The sequence below is a fragment of the Hemitrygon akajei genome, chromosome 29, assembly GCF_048418815.1.
Source record: "Hemitrygon akajei chromosome 29, sHemAka1.3, whole genome shotgun sequence".
NCBI lineage: Eukaryota > Metazoa > Chordata > Chondrichthyes > Myliobatiformes > Dasyatidae > Hemitrygon > Hemitrygon akajei.
In genome coordinates this window covers 34,574,126-34,594,869 of record NC_133152.1, presented here as the reverse complement: position 1 = coordinate 34,594,869, position 20,744 = coordinate 34,574,126, and the positions used below count along the sequence as shown (strand labels likewise).

General features: G+C 42.4%; 1 protein-coding gene across 1 annotated transcript in view; it reads left to right on the top strand.

Annotated features, from left to right (window-relative positions):
* Window positions 1-20,744, top strand: part of LOC140718425 (uncharacterized) — a 353,391-nt gene that overhangs the window by 253,657 nt on the left and 78,990 nt on the right. Inside the window, exons 8-12 of the mRNA XM_073032152.1 lie at window positions 3,999-4,121; window positions 5,552-5,674; window positions 11,367-11,534; window positions 12,130-12,261; window positions 18,960-19,088. Coding sequence (XP_072888253.1) covers window positions 3,999-4,121; window positions 5,552-5,674; window positions 11,367-11,534; window positions 12,130-12,261; window positions 18,960-19,088 — 675 coding nt within the window. The remainder of the gene's footprint in view (window positions 1-3,998; window positions 4,122-5,551; window positions 5,675-11,366; window positions 11,535-12,129; window positions 12,262-18,959; window positions 19,089-20,744) is intronic.

Here is a 20,744-nt window from a genome sequence, read left to right as displayed (position 1 = left end):
TGAACATGGTATTTTCACAGATCTGGAAAAACAGTGTTAAAATGTGTTTTAAAATGCACAGGAATGGCCGAGGAGAGAACAAAAGAAAAGTTTGATTAGTGGATTTAATTACAGAAATAATGTCTGTGAAAGGTAACACGGGAGGTATTACACTTGAGGTAAAGAAACATTGTTTACATTAACATTGTTTAAAGTAAAGAAACAAGAGATGGGTCTAGAGTAAGTAGAAGAAATAAAATTCTCTAAAATTGTCAACCTTGATATTGAGTACAAGATGGCCGACAATCAGCCCAACAATTTCAGAGGCACTAATTACTGCAGATACTGGAATCTGGAGTAACAAACAATCTATTGGGTATATGGGGTGGTGGGTCTCAGCAGATCGAGCAGCGATGATGGAGGGACAGGTGGTGTTGACCCTCCAGATGTCGGATTTCATTCAAATAGTTCCTTTCCCTCGGCAGGTGCTGAGTTCTCCAGCTGACTGTTGCAACAACTTCAGATAACAATTCTGCTCTTCCCATTTAAAACTCGTTTCAGCTTGAACAATGATTTAGTGCTTTCCTGGCATATATGATGCATAAACTCTTGTCGGGCTTCCTGCCGGATCCAGGTGTCGAATTTAACTGATGTTTCGATGACAAACTCCACCATCTTCATCCGGGATTCCTCATCTCATCCCTGATGAAGATGACAGAGTTTGTCATTGAAACTTCTGTTAAAGTGGATACCTGGACCCGGCTGGAAGCCCGAGAAGAGTTCATGTGTGATTTCAGCTTTCCTGCATCCTGCTCCATCCTTCTGTTCTTGGATTCCCATTTATCTTTGTTGATCTTTCCACGGACAATGCAGGGCATGTTGTACTGGCTATCGAAAGCGATATTATTAATTACAATAAACTGTCTGGGAAAATTCCTTCCTGACAGCTTACAAAGAGACCAGCCTAGTGCAAATCCTACAATATGGAACTGAAAGGCTCAATCTGTGTTTAACTATCCGTGACGAGGGGATCACTTTGAATATATAATATATTGTCTGAGGTCATTGGGACTCAGACAGGGGGAATCACTTTGAATGGAACACATTGGCTGGGAGTCATTGGGCATCAGACAGAATTATTACCCTTTAAAAAAGTATTCCCTGTGGAGATTTAGCTTCCTTTCTAATTCTGTCATTTAATGTCCATTCCCTGGTTACACTAAAGATGATGGGTTCTGAGGCTAACTTGGGTTGCTGGGCTCCCCTGGAGAAAGCTATAAGTTAACCGTGCTGCCTCAGCTTTTCAGTCAGGCTGGTTAAGAATCAATGGAGTCTCATATCTTAGTTTTTATAGCAATTCAACCACCCACTGCTTTAAATATTTTAGTTTAATAATGTTTTCTTAAAACTGAATTAAAATGCCGAAAACTCTCTTGATAGCTCTTGAGCTCATGATTTCTTGATTACTTGTCCAGACCAGAGGTCCTCTAACAGAGCCACTAGGAAATTGTGTAATTCTCTTAATGACTCTCATAAAAAACATAGGAAGTAGCTGCAGGGAGGCCATTTGGCCCCTTGTGCATACCCTGCTAGTCAGAAAGATTATGGTTGATCTTTTAGCTTAGCACCATTTTTGGCACCAACCTCATACCTCCTGATTTCTTCAATAGATCAAATCCCTTAATATGGACGTAATGGTCTTAATAGAAACTGCACTCTCCCCTTTCTCCATTCTTGGAAGCACTGGGTTTAAAAATTTCAGATGGTCAATAGTTGTCTGACATTGACAAAGATCTAGCTGTCACCCAGAGGACCTAGCTACCATCCATTGCATTGTACAATCCATACCACAGAGTGAGTAACATCGCTCAAAACAAAATATGTCAACTTCTTTAATGAATACAATTCATTTGAGAAGAACTAAGGTAACTGCTCTTTTTTTAATGCTTTCCTTGTTCGGTGATTAATGACCTTATTTACATTGCGTTCACTGTAACTAAACTGGCTGTACTAAAAGGAATGTTGAAGATGTGATGAGTTTACATGTTCGTGCAGTGGTTCAATTTTCAAAGCCGCAATCTGATATATCTACACACATTTTTTCTGATTGATTCAAGAACGGTACGACAAGTTACCCAGAGTACTGCGTAATGCAAACTGATCTTTGCGCTAGCTTTGGCCAATTGATTTGTTTATTTATTGAGGTACAGTGTGGAGTAGGTCCTTCTGGTGCTACGAGCCACACCGCCCAGCCCCCCCTCCTGCCCCCAATTTAACCCTAGCCTAATCACAGGACAATTTACACTGACCAATTAACCTACCAATCAGTACATCTTTGGACTGTGGAAGAAAGCCATGTCGTCATGGGGCGAATGTACTGTATATACTCTTTACAGACAGTGGCAGGAATTGAACCCTTGTCACTGGTACTGTAAACCATTGTGCTAACCTCTACGCTACAGTTAAGAGAGAAGTCTGGTTGGTTGAGAAGTATTCTTGACTTATGGTGAAGTTTAGTATCTGCTGCAGAATTCCACTTTTTCCTAGTTTCTCTTCTCTTTCCACTGATCTATTATCAGAAGGAAAGTTGATAGGAACATCAACCACTATATTGATAGCCATACATAAACAAGTATGAATATCAATCATGTATCAGTATCTACACCCATATCATTACTAATACAGAATGGTGTAAAACCATATCAGTATCACTACATGCTGTAACAATTTGATCTGCTCCCATAGCAACACTGTACCAATGTCATCACCAGTTGTTATTTAGAGGAATATTGAAATACTGTAGTTCTGTTCCTGCAGTAGAAATCCAAAGTTGACTGACTCTGACATATAAATTTGTGTCTTTATTCATTCCCATAGACACTGCCTGACTTGCTGACATCCCCAGCATTTTATGTTTGTTGCTCACTACTCAGTAAAAACATTTGCTGGACCTTGTGTCAATTTACCCCAAAGGCTTGTCCAAATAATGACAGTCCTTTTAAATTTCAGTTAAGTTTTGGCTTCAAAGCACTTTAGGGATATCCAGAGCTCATGAAAGGTACACTGTAAAATGCAAGTTGGTTCTTTCTTTACCAGACCCTGAGTGCTAAGACCTGTACTTCATTCCCTTACAGATGGATGTCCATAGTGAAAGGAACACAATGTTCTTTGGTCAACTTAAGTATTTGCTTCCTTTAAGTGAATGGGACATGAACCATTCAATTATTCTTCATTGAAATCTTCACCAATTAATTATTGCAGGATGATCTTCAGCAAAGTAAATCCTTAACTTGGAATTGTTTGTGATTCAACACTAAAAGTGGATACCAGCTCAAGTTGCAACCCTCGAGCAGAAAGAGGAATTGAAATCCCATCGTGTGTTTAACAACTTCTCGGCAGCCCAAGGGTTTTGAAGTGCAGTAATTGCTAAACTATTGAAACCATGTGGTCAGTTCTTACACAGCAAGGTCCTCCAGTAATGGCCTGAGAATTTGTTTTTGGTGATGCCAGGACACATGTAGCGAGTACATTATTGTAGAAGGAGAGTTACTATCCATTTTGTTCATATGGTACCTTTTTGAGACTCTTGGAGAAAGTAATTCAAGTGCCTCTTTAGGATTTTGATCATTTTAATTTAATTTTATAAATCCAGATTGCAAAGTTAGCATCAGAACTTGTTAAAAGAAAAAGAAACCTAGTTTCCTAAATTCCATTAGGAAACCAACATTTCTTAACCTAACTTACATCACTGTTCTGTCCTCAGCTCCTGAACATTGGAGGAATTATCTTAAGGCATGGATACAGATAAAGATGGGAAGAGTCCAGCACAGTTAAAGTGGGGAAGGGCTGGGATTTGGGGCTGAAAATCTATCTGCATTAATAAAACATGAATGTGAATAGGTTCAGAACAAAAGTGATTCTTGTCTGATCCATTATAGATTAGATTCCAAGCAATTACTGACATTGTGGATGCTTCAGTTCGCAGAGAGTTGATCAGAATTTATCTTGTGCTCGCACAGATCTGGATGAGTGTGAAGCCGGAGCTGGCTGCTGTCAACAAGACTGTTACAACACCCCTGGAGGCTATGAGTGTGGCTGCCACGCCGGGTACCGGCTCAGTCTGGATGGCTGCACATGTGACGGTAAGGAATGACGGTCCAGATCTGTGTACTGATGCGTTGTGGAAAGCTAAACTATTCAGGTACTGGAAGTCTTCAACATAATAGCAGATGCTGGAAGCTCTGAGCATATCGGGTAGCATCTGTCGGAAGAGAAACAGAGTTAGCAATTCAGGTCATAGACTTCATATCAGGTCTGATTTGCTCTATTCCCACTGGTGAAAGCACAGTTGCCCAGAAACTGGACAATGCCTACCTAAGCACGTTCCACTTTTGGTCTACAATGGATTGTGGACTTCTTCTTCAACACCCCAGCATTGGGAAAAATTCAATCAAATACGAGGCTTAAATCTGAGCCGATGAGCTCCCTTCTCCGACCATTGTGAAACACACAGAAGGAGAAAAATATACCTGAACTACTGGAGAGGGTTTGGTGGGACAGACTCATAGATGAGGAATACCTGGAGGGTTATATATGATTTTATAACAGTGATATTTGTAATGGTATATAAAATAGTAATGATGCTTTATTGATACATGGCTGGCACTGGCAAAGGTTTCGATGCTAATATGGATACATATGAGGTGGCATGGTAGCGTAGTGGTTAGCACAATTCATTGCTTCACCAGCTTCCCGTGATCCATTCCCACTGCTGCCTGTAAGGAATTTGTATGTTCTCCTCGTCACCACCTGGGTTTTCTCCAGGTGTTCCAGTTTACCCCCCCCCCCCCCCCCCCCCCCCCGCAGTGCAAAATTGTCCCGTGATTAGGCCAGGGTTAAATCAGGGATTGCTGGGCAGCAAATGGTGAAGGGCCAGAGTGGCCTACTCCGTGCTGAATATCGATAATTAAAAATAAATAAACAAATAATGCACGCACTTCAGAAGATGGGAGCAGGTGTAGGCCAATCAGCCTCTCAAACCTGCACTGCCATTCAATATGATCATGGGTGATCTGGCCCAAGTCTCATTTCTTATTCTGAACCTTTCCCCTCCAATTCCCGTAGCTCTAAATTCCCTGATCTTTCAACAATGTGTCAGCTACTGTAGAGGTGTTTAAGAGGCACAGAATGGAGAGATATACAGTAGACATTGTGAAGGTAGAAGCGAGTAGCTTAGTTTAGTTTAACACAACTTCACAGACTGAAGGGCCGGTTCCAGTGCTGTTCTGTTCTATGCTCCAGGTTCCATGGTGCTCTTTAAAACCCTCAGTGATCTAAATTCCACAACTCTAGGGGGTAGAAAAATCCAGAGATTTGTGGTTCCCATGCACCACAGTTTTGAATGAGCATTTGGGTTCATTTCAGGATGCTTAGTGATGGTTACATATATTCCAACATTGCTTCAGATGTGGCAGATATTTCTTTCGAACCATCAATGAAACTTCACCTTTGAAGTTAGTGGAGCAATTTTCCTGATGTCCACACAGATGTTTTCTTGTTATTTTATTTCCAGATGTTGACGAATGTGCTGCAGAAGAAGACATGTGTGAGCATTTCTGCCAGAACACAGAAGGATCTTTCCACTGTCTCTGCAACCTTGGGTACAAGCTGGAGGAGGATCGGAAAACCTGCATCCGTATGTTTCTGCCCTGTGCCAACAAATGCACAAATTGGGTTTGATGTTTCTCAGAACTACTCACCTTTCAACTTGGGGTCATCTTGTTTATTGGGGTGGTGGGGTGGGGAGCGTACATAATAATTGAAAAATGGTGAATTTGGAATATATGCAACACAATAATGTCATCTGTCTAAGCCTGGCATGGCTCTAAAAATGGAAAAACAATGATGTTGCTAAATTTTCAACAAAAATAATAGTAAAAAGGTATCTAAAGGTGCTTCAAGGAATCATTTTCTGACAGAACTTGATGCAGGTCGTATTCTTATGATATTAAATTTAACAAAGGGCATGTGAAGAGAGGTGGAAAATCTAAGAGGTTTGGGAATTGAATTGTAGAACTTAGGATCTTGGCAACTGAAGGCACAGCCTCTAAAGGTAGACCAACCTCACTAGCGGTGAGCAGAAAGCCAAAATATAGGGAAGACTGAAATGAAAGAGAAGATTAGTAGATCAGGTTGGCTGCTTGTTTGTAGGGTTGCCTGCCGAGCCTGGAGGTTAGTTTGCAAACGTTTCATCACCAGTTGAATTGACTTCATCAGTGCACATTTGAGCTCACCCATCTGGTTGGCCGGGACCCAGCAGAGACCAGCAGCCAGCATGACAGCCAACTAATCAGAACAAATATAAATGTGAGTGCTTGGCAGAAACAACTCTCATTTGTGCATTGACGATGTCACCTTGACTGGTGATGAAGCGTTTGCGACCTAACCTCCAGGCTTGGCAGGCAATCCTGCAAACAAGGAAACAAAGAGTTTTCAATCCTGATTTTCTTTCTGGGATCTCATGAGACCACGAGATCCTGAAAAGACACGTAGCAAGGACGTTCAGTAGGGTCAGGTGTGGGAAATGGGGAGAGTACAATATCATTACAACAGAGGGAGCTTGCAGTACTGAAGGAAGGGGAGTGTAACGTACTTGAACCCGACTGATGCACAGATGAAGGTCTGGCTGACGAGGGCATCTCAAAGAACAACCACTATAACTTCTGCAGGGAGATGAATGCAAACCTGGGAAAAATGTGATTTAGGATGAGATTCTGATGCAGTTATGGTAGCAGGTTGGAGAATGCCTCAGACCTCTGCAGACATTGTCCTATTGTCTCTTACAGTATTTGAAATCTCTGTGACATAAAAGCAAACAGTGAATCCAATGGCTTTGTAGAGAGAAATGGATGGTCAATGTTTCAGATCAAGACCATTCATTCTGGGCCAGTTTTTTTGTTCCATATCCCAGCTTCTGCAGACTCCTGAATCTTTGCAATTTCTGTGCTGAGTTGCTGAACTCTGGACTTGGGCTCTACCTGAATGGGTGGGGCAGCCCTGTGGTTATCAGTTCGCCAGCATTGGGAGGGATGAAGACCATAACGAAATCTCTGAAGTTAGTGCACCAAGGATGTTCAAAGTCAACCAATCCAGAATATTGTAGTAGGGGGATCTAGGAATAATGGTGCATAGTTCCCTGAAGGTGGAATCTCATGTGGATAGGGTGGTGACGAAAGCTTTTGGTATGCTGGCCTTTATAAATCAGAGCATTGAGTATAGGAGGTGGGATGTAATGTTAAAATTGTACAAAGCATTGGTAAGGCTGAATTTGGAGTATTGTGTACAGTTCTGGTCACCGAATTATAGGAAAGATGTCAACAAAATAGAGAGAGTACAGAGAAGATTTACTAGAATGTTATCTGGGTTTCAGCACCTAAGTTACAGGGAAAGATTGAACAAGTTAGGTCTTTATTCTTTGGAGCGTAGAAGGTTGAGGGGGGACTTGATAGAGGTATTTAAAATTATAAGGGGGATAGATAGAGTTGACGTGGATAGGCTTTTTCCATTGAGAGTAGGGGAGATTCAAACAAGAGGACATGAGTTGAGACTTAGGGAGCAAAAGTTTAAGGGTAACACGAGAGGGAATTTCTTTACTCAGAGAGTGGTAGCTGTGTGGAACGAGCTTCCAGTAGAAGTGGTAGAGGCAGGTTCGGTATTGTCATTTAAAGCAAAATTGGATAGGTATATGGACAGGAAAGGAATGAAGGGTTATGGGCTGAGTGCGGGTCAGTGGGATTAGGTGAGAGTAAGCGTTCGGCATGGACTAGAAGGGCTGAGATGGCCTGTTTCCGTGCTGTAATTGTTATATGGTTATATATGGGAATGCAAGAACTCCCAATTGGCTTTATGTACAGTGTGTGTGTGGGGGTGGGGGGGGGGGGGAGAGCAAGAAACCTAAACTACATCAATGATCCCTTTTATTTGGAACAGTAAGACTTACAATTGTAAAGTGTGGACTGACCTTCGTTTACAAACTCAATTTCTTTAATTGTCGTGCCTGCAGACAATTTCCAGTATGATCTCACAATCCCAGATGAAGGGGAATTTCTGGTCAACACGTCGGAAACATTCCTGCTGTTCTTTTAAATCATCACACGAAATACAGATTGCCTTGTCATGCTGTTTGCAGCCTCGCCCTGAATCAGATTATTAATTAAGAGTGTTCTCCAGAGACCCGGTCCTGAAGGAATGCTACACTGTCTGAGAAGCAGCACTTCGATGGCACGTTATGCGGTGGCCTTGCCTTCCTTCTTTTGAGTGGAGATGGTTGACCTCGTGATGACTTAAAAGAACAGTAGGGACTTTTCCGATGCGTTGACCAGAAATTGCCCTTCACCTGGGATTCTTTGTGAGACCTTATTGGAAATGGTCTGCAGACATGACACTTAAAGAAATGATTGATTTGGTACTTCGGAGGGCTCTGTGGGTACGAAAAGTGCTTTCTCCTTTCAAGTTATTTTTCTTTCAGTTGCCTCCAAATCTAGCTAGTGCCTGTCTGCTCCGTGTCCCATTCAGAGGCTGTGCTGGTGACAGGAGATCACACTGTATTCTCATCTACTAGTTAAGCAACCTCTTCCTCAGCTTAATTTTATTCAACAAGAGCTCAACCTATTATTTCCACATGTAATCCCTGTGGGATGCTGTTCTTTCACATTACCCAAGATTCTATTAACCTTGCTGGACTCATCAGTTTCGTAGCACTGTACCTCTGTTGTGATGGGTATGTTTTCTTCCCCTTCTCTCTCTCTCAACTTGAGTTGTTTTTGGCCAGAGCTCTGCACTGGAGAGCACAGTGCTGTCGCCAGCACAGTTTCGCCTCTTCCACTCTGTACTCCCTCTCCTGTCATTTCAGACCCTGACAAGTATTAACGAAATCAAGGTTTTTTTTCCTTCTGCTTGACTGAAGTGGCCCATTTTAAGGCAAAATCCTTGCCAAAGCAAAGCTGCCGAATAAGCAGTACGCGTGGAAATGATACTCGGTGCAGCTGCTTCTCATGACAACCCCTGCAGCAGTTTGTTACAATTAGGCGTTTGTACGACTCCAAGAGTTAAGGAAGCTGAAGCCTATTATGATTCAAATATTCAAGGCATGCTTTTAAGGACAATGGAGAGGGAATGAATGTTTAACAGCAGTTGAAAAGCAGCAAAACATTTCCAGGGGATTGTATGGCAAATGATTTGAAGATGTGTTTAGCATTCTGTTGGGTCTGTCTCTGCTTGTACTTAAAGGAACTTCCAACACACCAAACTAACCAAAAATAACCCTGGTCACGTGCCCTGTGTAGTGTTTATTTGTCGAGGGTTGATAACTGGAAAATAGCCAAACCTCTTATGGGACAGAAGCAGAGCTTAAAAAACATTTTAATTCAGAGAGAAAACACTTTAAAAATCAGCTGAGTAGGTTAATTGCTTGCAATGTAATGTGGCAACATTGTGTATGAATCTCGGTCTATTTAGTTCCTCTAATTTGAAGTCAGACACAAGTTGCATGCGTTTGTGTTCATTAAAACTTGAGGTTGATAGAGATGCTTAAGCTCTTTTGTCATTTCACTCTTCCATGAAAGTTTGTGGCCCAGTTGTTGATGTGTATTATATGCTATTTTAATTAAAACACTTTTCACCCTGGCATTCTGCTAAAATTGCAATCAACAGGATTGCTTCGTCCTACAAAGCCTTTATGGTTCTCTAAGTTTGTGCTGCTTTGAAGACGACCTTCTCACTGTGTTGGGTAAGAGATAGGGATTTTCTTCTGCTCAACTTCAGGCAGGATTAAGTTAGAAAAGCAAGAGAACAAACTTGTGAGGTCCAGTGCAACGTCACCACCTAGCTGGATTGCCTCTGACCCTACCCTCCAGGAGATGAGAAGACTACACTCCAGGCCCATGGTGATTTTTTTTTCTCTCATGTCATCTCTGCAGTTATGGCTTCTCATGATCACAATGCGTTTGGAAATGGTGGAGTCCCTTCCCATGGTGACGCTGATCCAACACAGTGAAAGGGCCATCTTTTAAAACAGCACGAACTCAGAGAACCACGAAGGCCTTGAAGAAAGAAGCAAAGTTGTTGATTGCAATCTTTGCAGCATTGCAAGCTGAAAAGCATTTTAACTAAAACAGCCAATATTGCACATCAACAACTGGGCCATAAACTTTCAGAGCAAAAGGGAGAGGGCTGACTGGTGACCTTCTCTTCCTCCAGTTGCCACTGATATTCATCTGCCGAGCAATTTGGTGTTGGAGAAAGCATTCAGGGGGCCATTTTGTAGAATTTTAGAAACGCTTCAGCCCTTTTCAAAATCCTTCTCTTGACCTTCTTCTCACCTGCATTCTCCATCTTTGGATTAGTAAACTTTTTCTTGACAGCATGGTTATCCTTGACCTGGGGTAGTGGGTTAAATCCAGCCAGGGTTGGTGATGGTAGGGGTACTAAAGGTAGTCACACACTGCCAGAACATTGTACAAAAGAGGCACAAAGTTCTATTAGATGCCTTCAATGTTGCAGTTTTCTTTGGCATTAAGTTGCAGTGATCAGGATTCAAACAAAATGACTTTCAAGCCAAATGAAAGTTCTTATTTCATGCAAACTGTGTAATTGACAAGGTGTCTCTAAAGCACACCTCTCTGTTGTATAGAACTATTGCCCAATTCATAAAAATGTTCCATTAAGAGAAATTTCTGATGAAATGCACTGTGGGTATTTTGATTAAGTGTATTTCTATTTGGAGCATTATTTGCTGCAGTGATAAGCAGACTTGCGATTAGGTATTATGTACTAATGCCATTACAAACACAAATACTTTATTGTCACCAAACAATTAATACTAGAGCGTACAATCATCACAGTGATATTTGTTTCTGTGCTTCGCGCTCCCTGAAGTACAAATTGAAATAAATATAATAAAAATGTAAATTATAAATCATAATTAGAAAATAGAGAAGGGAAAGTACGGTAGTGCAAGTCAGGTCCAGTTATTTGGAAGGTACGGCCCAGATCTGGGTCAGGATCTGTTCAGCAGTCTTATCACAGTTGGAAAGAAGCTGTTCCCAAACCTGGCCATATGTATCTTCTTGCTGACGTTGAGGGATAGGTTATTGTCTTCGCACCATGCCACCAGGTTCTTAATTTCCTCTCTGCACTCAGACTCATCATTACCCAAGATGCGGCCTACAATTGTGGTGTCATCACCAAACTTATATATTGAGTTCGATGGAAACTTGCCTACACAATCATGGGTGTACAGTGAGTGCAGAAGGGGGCTGAGTACTAATCAGAATGAAAATCAGTAATTTGGGGAGTACCCAGCAGCATGCTTCCTCTTTCTGTTCCAGTCCTGGATGACCATGTGGAGGCTTTAAATGGCCGGCCGAGTTACGAAAGGTACTATCCTGAGGTAACTTTCTACCACGGAGAGGAACTGACCCAATTGTTTGATGAGGAGGAGGATGTCGCTGGGGAAGGAGAAGCACGCGGAGAATTCACCTTGTCGCAGAGCTTTGGTAAGGGCATCATAAGAGAGATGAATTCTTTGTGACTCTTTGGATATGAGTTTCCACTTCTCTCAAGAGGGTTGCTATGGTGGTAGTGGGTTGGTTAATTTAACCATCTACCACAACTATACAGTGTAAATTGCATAATTCAATGGCTCACTAAATGAGGCCTGTGTTACACAGACTGTATTGCTATACACTACTTTCTGTCTATGCCTTCCTGAATTGCCTACTGGAAGGATGTGAGGAAGAAATTAAAATAGGATATAGCAGGGGTCCCCAATCTTTATTATTCCGTGGACCAATACCATTAAATAGGGGGTCCATGGACCCCAGGTTGGGAACTTCTGGATTAGAGAGATATTAATGAATCAGTTTTGCTGGGATTGTTAGATAACTGTGATTAGTTTTACAATGATACACTGATGGGTTTTGATAAGTAGAGAGCTGCGTGTGGAGGAGTGGAGAGATGGTTGGGCAGTGAAACTGTGGAGACTCTGAGATGATCTCTGGTGAAGCCCTGAAGGGATTGGAAAGTTGCAATGGTGGATAAATGTGTATTTTTATTAGACTGATTGTATAAGGATCTGGATTTTGTTTGCAGTGTGCTGGGATGGTACCTTTGGGAATGACTGCAGCTTGACCTGCGAGGACTGTATGAACGGTGGCACTTGCAACGAAGCTCAGGATGGATGCATTTGCCCAGAGGGATGGACTGGGATTGTGTGTAACCAGAGTAAGTAGTTCTCAGACTTCCTTGTGCTGGATGACGTTGGGTTTGAAGCCTGTGTTGGAACCCTGGAGCTGGATTTCTGATCCATTCAAAGGAGCGACTGAGCTCCAGAATCAGTAGCACAATCCTTGGCGAGACCACGCTATAAACAACGTGCCTTCTAATGCTAGATTCCTCCTTTGTTTTCGTATCCTGTCCAGAGACACAATCCCCAGTTGGGATTTTGCCTAAAGTGGGAGCGCTGATCTGACAAGCCAGGGAGGACCCTGGCGTACGTCACAGCCAAGGCCATGGTCTTGGCTGGCAGTCAGCTGAATGCAGTTTCTGCAAGCTTCACTAGTTTGTAATGAGGAGTGGCATGTCATACTGATTGTTCCCTCCACTTGCTTTGTTTTCACCTTTTATGGTAATTTTTGAGCTAGGGCACAAATAATCAGAGATGGTGATCCATGGTTAACTTAGCGTTTCAAGAAATTTTCTTGGCTATTGCCACTTTACTTCTTGCCAACATTTACCTTAAGAACATAAGAAATAAAAGCAGGCATAGGCCATCTGGCCCGTCGAGCCTGCTCCGCCATTCAATAAGATCGTGGCTGATCTGGCCATGGACTCATCTCCCCTTGCCTGCCTTTTCCCCATAACCCTTAATTCCCCTACTATGCAAAAATCTACCCAACCTTGTCTTAAATATATTTACTGAGGGAGACTCCACTGTTTCATTGGGCAGAGAATTCCACAGATTCACCACTCTTTGGGAAAAGACCTCTGTCCTAAATCTAGTCCCCCAAATCTTAAGGCTACTTCTGCTAGTTCTAGTCTCAAGACTGAACTTTAGATTGAACTGACCCACAAATTCTCCTCTCTCTGTTCTTCTGTTTTCTGGAAACCATTTTCCAAACCAAAAGCCATTGCCATTCTAGCCTGTGTTTGGTTCAAAATAAATTTATTATCGAGGTACCTATATGTCCCCATATGCTACGCTGAGATTCATTTTATTTACTTAGAGATACAGTGTGGGACAGGCCCTTCCAGCCCACTGAGCCGCACACCCAATAGCCCACCTATTTTAACCCTAGCCTAATCACAGGATAATTTACAATGGCTAATTAGCCTACTATCCAGTACATCTTTGGACTGTGGGAGGAAACCAGAGCACCCAGAGGAAACCCAAGTGGTCACGGGGAGAACGTACAAACTGCTTACAGGTGGCGCCGGAAATGAACTCCAAACTCTGGAACGCTCTGAGGTGTCATAGTGTCACGTTACAGCTATGACACCGTGGTGCCTTTTCTTCTTGGCATGTGTTCACGGTAGAACAAAGAAATACGGTTGAAACAATGGAAAACTACACACAAAGACTAATAAGCAGCCAATATGCAAATACAAAAAATAATAATAACAAACTAACAAACAAATGAATAAATAATACTGAGGAAACGAGAAATTCAAAGTATCCTGGACCCTGCCAAATTCAGTTGTTTTCCAACCATCAAACTGTGTTCTGAAGCCAGAAACAAACACAACACCCGATGCTGTGTTCCAAACAAGTGAAAATCTGCAGATGTTGGAAATCGGAGCAACACACACAAAGTTCTGGAGGAACTCAGCAGGCCAGGCAGCATCTTTGGAAAAAAAGTACAGTTGACATTTCGGCCAGAAACACTTCGGCAGGACTGGAGGGAAAAAAGCTGAGGAGTAGATATGAAAGGTGGGGGGAGGAGAGAGAGAACCACCAGGCGATAAGTGAAACTTGGAGGGGGAGGGATGGAGCAAAGAGCTAGGAAGTTGATTGGTGAAAGAGACAGAAGACCATGGAAGAAAGAAAAAAGGGGGGAGGAGCACCAGAGGGAAGCAATGGATGGGCAAGAAGATAACATGAGAGAGGGACAAGGGAATGGGAAATGGTGAAGGAGAGGGAGGCATTACTGGAAGTTTGAGAAATCGATGTTCATGCCATCAGGTTGGAGGCTACCCAGATGGTGATGTCCGCCAACCTAATTGTGGCCTTATCCAGCGAAGGAAGCCATGGATGGACATATCGGAATGGGAATGGGAAGTTGAATTAAAATGGGTGGTCACTGGGAGATCCTGTTTGTTCTGGTGGACGGACCATAGATGCTCCCTGAAGCGGTCCCCCAGTCTACGTCGGGTCTCACCAATATACAAGAGGCCACACCAGGAGCACTGAACACGGTATATGACCCCAGTAGACTCACTGGTGAAGTGTCACCTCACCTGGAAGGACTGTCTGGGGCCCTGGATGGTAGTGCTGAACATGGAGGCTGGTGTGGTGGTAGGTGAGGACAAGAGGAGCCCTATCCTTGGTAGTGTGGCGGGAGGATGAGGTAAGAGCAGACGTGCGTGAAATGAAAGAGATGTGATTGAGGGCAGCGTTGATGGTGGAGGAAAGGAAGCCCCTTTGTTTGAAAAAGGAGGATATTTCATTCGTTCTAGAATGAAAAGCATCATCCTGAGATAAGATGTGGCGGAGACGGAGGAATTGAGAGAAGGGGATGGAGTTTTTTTACAAACCAGTGTTATGTTGTAGATTTTTGGCAACTTTTGCCTGATTTCTGTGAAGGGGTCTGTAGTAGTGGACGTCGACAGTCATTCACTTGCATTGGAGCAAATGGTTTGTTACGAACCTTCCTAACTTCATGGAGCCTGAGGTGATTTACAGTCCAAAGATTGCACAGTGCACCAGCCAGTTCTAAAATTTGACTTTGAATCCTCTATGTCTGTTAGCTCTAAATTCAGTATAGTGAAGGTAATTTAAAAGAAAACAAAGCTAAAACATTTAATTAAATAAAAGAGCGTGCTGCTTTGAAAAGTTAAATTGAACCACAGTCGGTCTAAAGTCAAGGGGAGGAATGCTGTTTACAAGGGCCCCAACAAGTCATTACTTTGCTTTAGTGATGTTGGATGTCTGAGAGAATTTACTTCACCACAAACTCACGACAGGCACATTCCAGAACTGATTGCTGCACAATAAATGCTATTTAATTGAAAAAACAACATGTTAGCTATTATTATGGGTTGTAGGAGCCATTCATGGAGACAGGAAATGGTGCTGTACTGTTGCTTGTGAAGATATAGTACTGTGCAAAGTCTTAGGCACAAATATGTATAGCTAGGGTGCCTCAGACTTTTGCGTAGTACTGAATTTGTCAATGTTGGAAGGATTGCAGGTTGTGAATCGGGGGAAGCAAAGGATGTAGGGAATGGCAAAGGCGAAGCACCGTGGGAGGGGTTTGGGACAGGTGGCATAGAAAGAGTGACAGGGTGGGGGGGTGGCATGGCTGAGGGCACAACCAGCCCTGAGAACACCAAATTCCAAACAACTGGTTTATTGATTATTCTCCATCTCTTCTGCAGCATTACAGAATGTCTCTCTGGTGCTTCCCGCTCCCTCCCCTCCCCTCCCCTCTCCTTGCTCCCTTCCCACACTCAGTCCACAATGGAGACCCATATCAGAATCAGGTTTATCATTACTCATATGTCATGAAATTTGTTTTTTTTTTGCAGCAGTTCAGTGCAAAACACAAAATTACAATAGTACTGTGCAAAGGTCTTAGCTACCCTAGCTCTATATATATATATACACACACAGTTTGCACAGTATGGTGTAGACAGATGTTAGAGACAGAAGAGAACATTTTATTGAAATACAGCATGGAATAGTCCCTTTTGGCCCCCTTTCAGCTGCCCAGTAATCCCCCGACTTAACCCCAGCCTAATCATGAGACAAGTTACCATGACCAATTAATCTGTCAAATGATATGTCTTTGGACTGTAGGAGGAAGCCTATGCGGTCACTGGGAGAACATATAAACTCCTTGCAGGCAGTTGCGGGAATTAAACCCAGGCCACCTGTTCTGTAAAGCGTTGTGCTAACCACTACATACGTGCTGCCCATATTCTTATATATCCTCTGGCTCAATGCTGAAGAACAAAACTCCTCTCCTCTCCTGTCGAGTAGATGCTGGGATCATGGCTGGACCCACACTAGATCTTGAGAAAGGCTCAATGATAACAGAAAATAACATCAGGTCCTGTGGGTGTCACCACAGTGTGTAAAGTAATGTTAGTTGCTGCCTTTTGCTGCACACATAACAGAAATATTTCAAACTTTCCTCCAAAATATCAAATGTACACCTAATCCCCCATAAATCAGAATCAGGTTTAATATCATCAACGTATGTGATGAAATGTTTTGAAGCAGCAGTATAGTGGAATACACAGAAGTAACTTACCATAGGTTACAATAAGAAATAGTGCAACAAGAGCATAATAGTGAGGTGGTGTTCATGGACCATTCAGAAATGTGATGGTGGAGGGAAGGAAGCAGTTCCTAAAACATTGTGTGTGTGTTGTCAGGTTCCTGTACCTCCTCCTGATGGTCATAATTAGAAGAGGGCTTGTCCTGAATGGTGAACCCCAATCCCCCATAAATATGAGCTAGATGAGAAGGCACAGATTACCGTGAGCTCCACCCGATGAAAGGGTGACGATATGACGCAGGTCATCAGAAACCTCAAGTCCAGAAAGTATTAATGTCAGTTTTGAACCTATAAAGTCCTACTGCCTATGGTCTGTCAATGCTCTGTTGTATTACTGCTGACTGCGAAGGGGAATCTGTTAGTTATCAGTGCAATTCCAGTGATTGTGGTAGAATTGTGCTCCACCCATTCAATGTTCTGGTTCTTGGAACTTCTTGTATATGGAAATAAAAATGAACAAAGTCTATCAATTAGTGAGAACCCAATCTTTATGCGGTTACTGCCATAACATATTAGAATTACACGAGACATCGCAGCATAGATACAAATAGCATATGAGAGTGATTTTCCTCCACTTGGTGTCTGAAGACCAACTGTCACATGATCTGATGTTGTTTGGTTACAATGTCACATGAACAGGCATGCTTCCAAAGAGGAAATATTGTTCTTTTATAACATTACTTTGGAGCTAATAAAATGCCTTGAACTGTTGTCATTGTTGTAACATAGGACATATGGAGACCATATTGGCACAACGGGGTTCCACAACCAGTGCAACATGGCAGTTTGCTAAGGAAATTCTAGGCAAATGAATAGAGATTAATTCCTATAATCGATGACAGCACCATTGTTGCATCACACTACCAGGATTGTATATGAAAAGAAATAGGCAAAGAGGCAAATTTACCCCATCATTCTATAAGCTCATAACTAATCTTTTATCGTAACTCCACTTTCCTATCCTACCTTCATTCCCTTAATACATAAAATCAATCAATAGATGTAATTGCTTTTCATATCTAACAATTCATGTACAGTACTGTACAAAAGGCCCAGTACATCATGAGTAAAGCCCTCCCAACCATTGAGCACATCTACACTGTCATAGGAAAGCAGCATCCATCATCAGAGATTCCCCACCACCCAGGCCATGCTCTATTCTCACTGCTGCCATCAGGTAGAAGGTACACCAGCCTCAGGACTCACACCACCAGGTTCAAGAATAGTTGCTACGCCTCAACCATCAGGCTCTTGAATAAAAGGAGATTACCACTCACTTGCCCCATCATTGAAATGTTCCCACCACCACTGATCTCGCTTTAAGGGCTCTTTACCTCATTATTTCATGTTCTTGTTATTTATTGCTATTTATTCATATTTGTATTTGCACAGTTTGTTGTCTTTTGCACTCTGGTTGACCTTTCATTAATCTTGTATAGTTACTATTTAGTAGATTTGCTGAGTATGCCCACAGGAAAACAAAATAGGGTTGTATATGGTGACATATATGTGCTCTGCTAATCAATTTACTTTGAACATTTAAATCAAATGACCTTGCCTGGTGTCTCAGGCTGGGTGTAGCTGCACCCACACCAACACTTCCCCCTGGCCACTCCTTTTCCACCTATCCCACACCCTTCCTGTAGCCCTCCACCACCACTCCCAACATCCTTTGCTGCCCCCTGATTTACAGACCTGCAATCCTTCCAATGTCCACAAATACAGCACTGTGCAAAAGTCTTAGGCACCATAGCGATATATATATGTTTAAGACTTTTGTGCAGTTCTGTATAAAGTAATGGTTACCCTGGTAGCTATAGACTTTACCCTATCAGAGCCATCTCTCCATCTCTTCCATTGTCTACAACTTAAACACTCACGTTTCCTCACCATTCCAGTTCTGATGAGGGAGCTTTGTCCTGAAACATTGACCCTTTGCTCTCCCATTGGATACCACCCACCCGTGAGTACATCCATCGTATTCTTTGTTTCTGCCATTGATGACACTTGAGATGTATTCAAAAGTGTGTAAACGCTCACTGTGATACTCTGAGGCCCCGGTGTTCTGCACAAGTGGGAAAATTTCCATTGTTTCTTTAATGTTAAAGCAGCACATTTCCTGGTAGTGAGCTGATTCTCCCATTGTAGATTGTTCTAGTAAGTCCTAGAGCTTCAACTTATAGCCTTCAGAGACAGAGTGTCAATCTGAAGCTACAATGCAAAAAAATATATTTGGCATATTTTTGTTACACTTTCTGTTGTCAGTGCTGGGTGATAAATTGTTAGCCACGCCAGTAGACCCTGTTTCCTGAGAATAATAACAGTGTTACTTCCAGCCTATCTGTTCAGTCCAGCTGTGCGCGTTGTGCTTGCCGAGTAGCCATCCACTTTGATCACTCTGCCTTCCCTTTTGCTTTGCAGCTTGTCCAGAGGGAACATTTGGGAAAAACTGCAGCTTCCTGTGCAAGTGTAAGAACGGTGCGACATGTGATCCGCTGGCGGGGAAGTGCCGCTGCCCTCCAGGGGTCAGTGGTGAGATGTGCGAGGATGGTAAGTCATTGTGAATACATTATCTCCTGATCATTCTCAACAGTTGGGCAGTAATAACATAGCCACTTCTACCTGTTGGGGGATCTTGAAAAAATCATTGGTGTTGGGCTACGCACTCAGGGTGTGTATATTTATGGAGATTCCTTCACAAAGTACCTACCGCAAAGTGTCTACTCTCTGGGTATAAGCTCTTAAGTACACACATAACAACACAGGTCAGTGTGCAGTTGCATGTGTTTTTAATTCATTCTCTCAAGGTGATCATTGTTTTAAGGGTCGATCACATTGCTCTGAGATTGGGCAAGGACTACCATGTTTCCTTTCCTAAATCAATATTCAAAGTTCAAAGGAAATTTATTATCAATGTATGCATGTGTCACCAAATACTACATTGAGATCTATTTTCTTGCAGGAATTTACAGGAAGAATAAATAAATTCAACAGAATCTATGAAAACTCTACATAAACAAATACTAGCAAATAATCAATGTTCAAAAGAAGACAAACTGTGCAAATAAAAAAATACTGTGAACATAAGTTATAAAGAGAGTGAAAGTGGGTCTGTAGGTTGTAGGATCAGTTCAGAGTTGTGGTAATTGAGGTTGTCCATGCTGGTTCAGAAGCCTGATGGTTGCAAGGTAATAACTATTCCTGAGCCTGACCTAAGGCTTCTGTACCTCCGGCCCAATGATGGTAGCAAGAAGTGAGCATGGCCCGGAGGGCAGGGATTCTCAATGATGGATGTTACTTTCTTGTGGCAGTGCTCCATATAAGTGTACTCAGTGGTGGTGTGCGTGGGGGTGAGGGGGTCTTTGGTTGCAATAGACTGGGCAGTATCCACCACTATCCGTAGTCTTTTCTGGACTACAGTGCAGTAGTTATCACGAGTTGTTGCAAGCTTCTTCTAATGCCAGAGTTCATTTAACTCGTTGAATTTATGCTCCCAATTGTAACAGCAGTTAATAGTGTTATTCCTATCCCTCTCCTGACACCATATTGTGTTTCATTTTTGAGGGATAGTGCAGTACACACCGGGATGCCAGCATGCAGGATACTCAAATGAACTTTGATAATCCTGCTTGTACACTAAGTATGTGAGCTCCTCCCATATGGGAGTAGCTAACTGAGTGGCATAGGAATAACACTAGGAATAACAAAGAGAGAAAGAGACCATTAAAAACTAAGAGAAAGATAGTAATAATGTTGGCAATTCTTTTTTATGTTTATGTAAGGAGCTTAAGTTATGTGCTGTGGGTGAAGTGAACTGTATCACACAATTTCAGTGCCTGTGAGTTCTATAGACAAGAAGTACATACCTGTTTTTTTTCTTTTTATTCAAGAAGGGGAGATGTTGTGGTAGTTAACAGTGTTACACCTATGCCATGCAGTTAGTCACTCCCACGTGGGAGGAGTTCACATACTGTACAAGCAGGGTTACCACTAAAGTTCATTTGAGTATCCTGCATGCTGGTATCCCGGTGTGCTCTGCACCATCCCTCAAAAATGAAACACAATATGGTGTCAGGAGAAACAATTCTTATGTTGGGACTTGAATACCTGTCTTTGCATTATTTAGGCTTCTGGATTGTTTGTCCAGCAACTTAACTACCTTGCTAGTGTATCCATGTGTACTGGTGCCCTTGTGTGTGTGAGTTT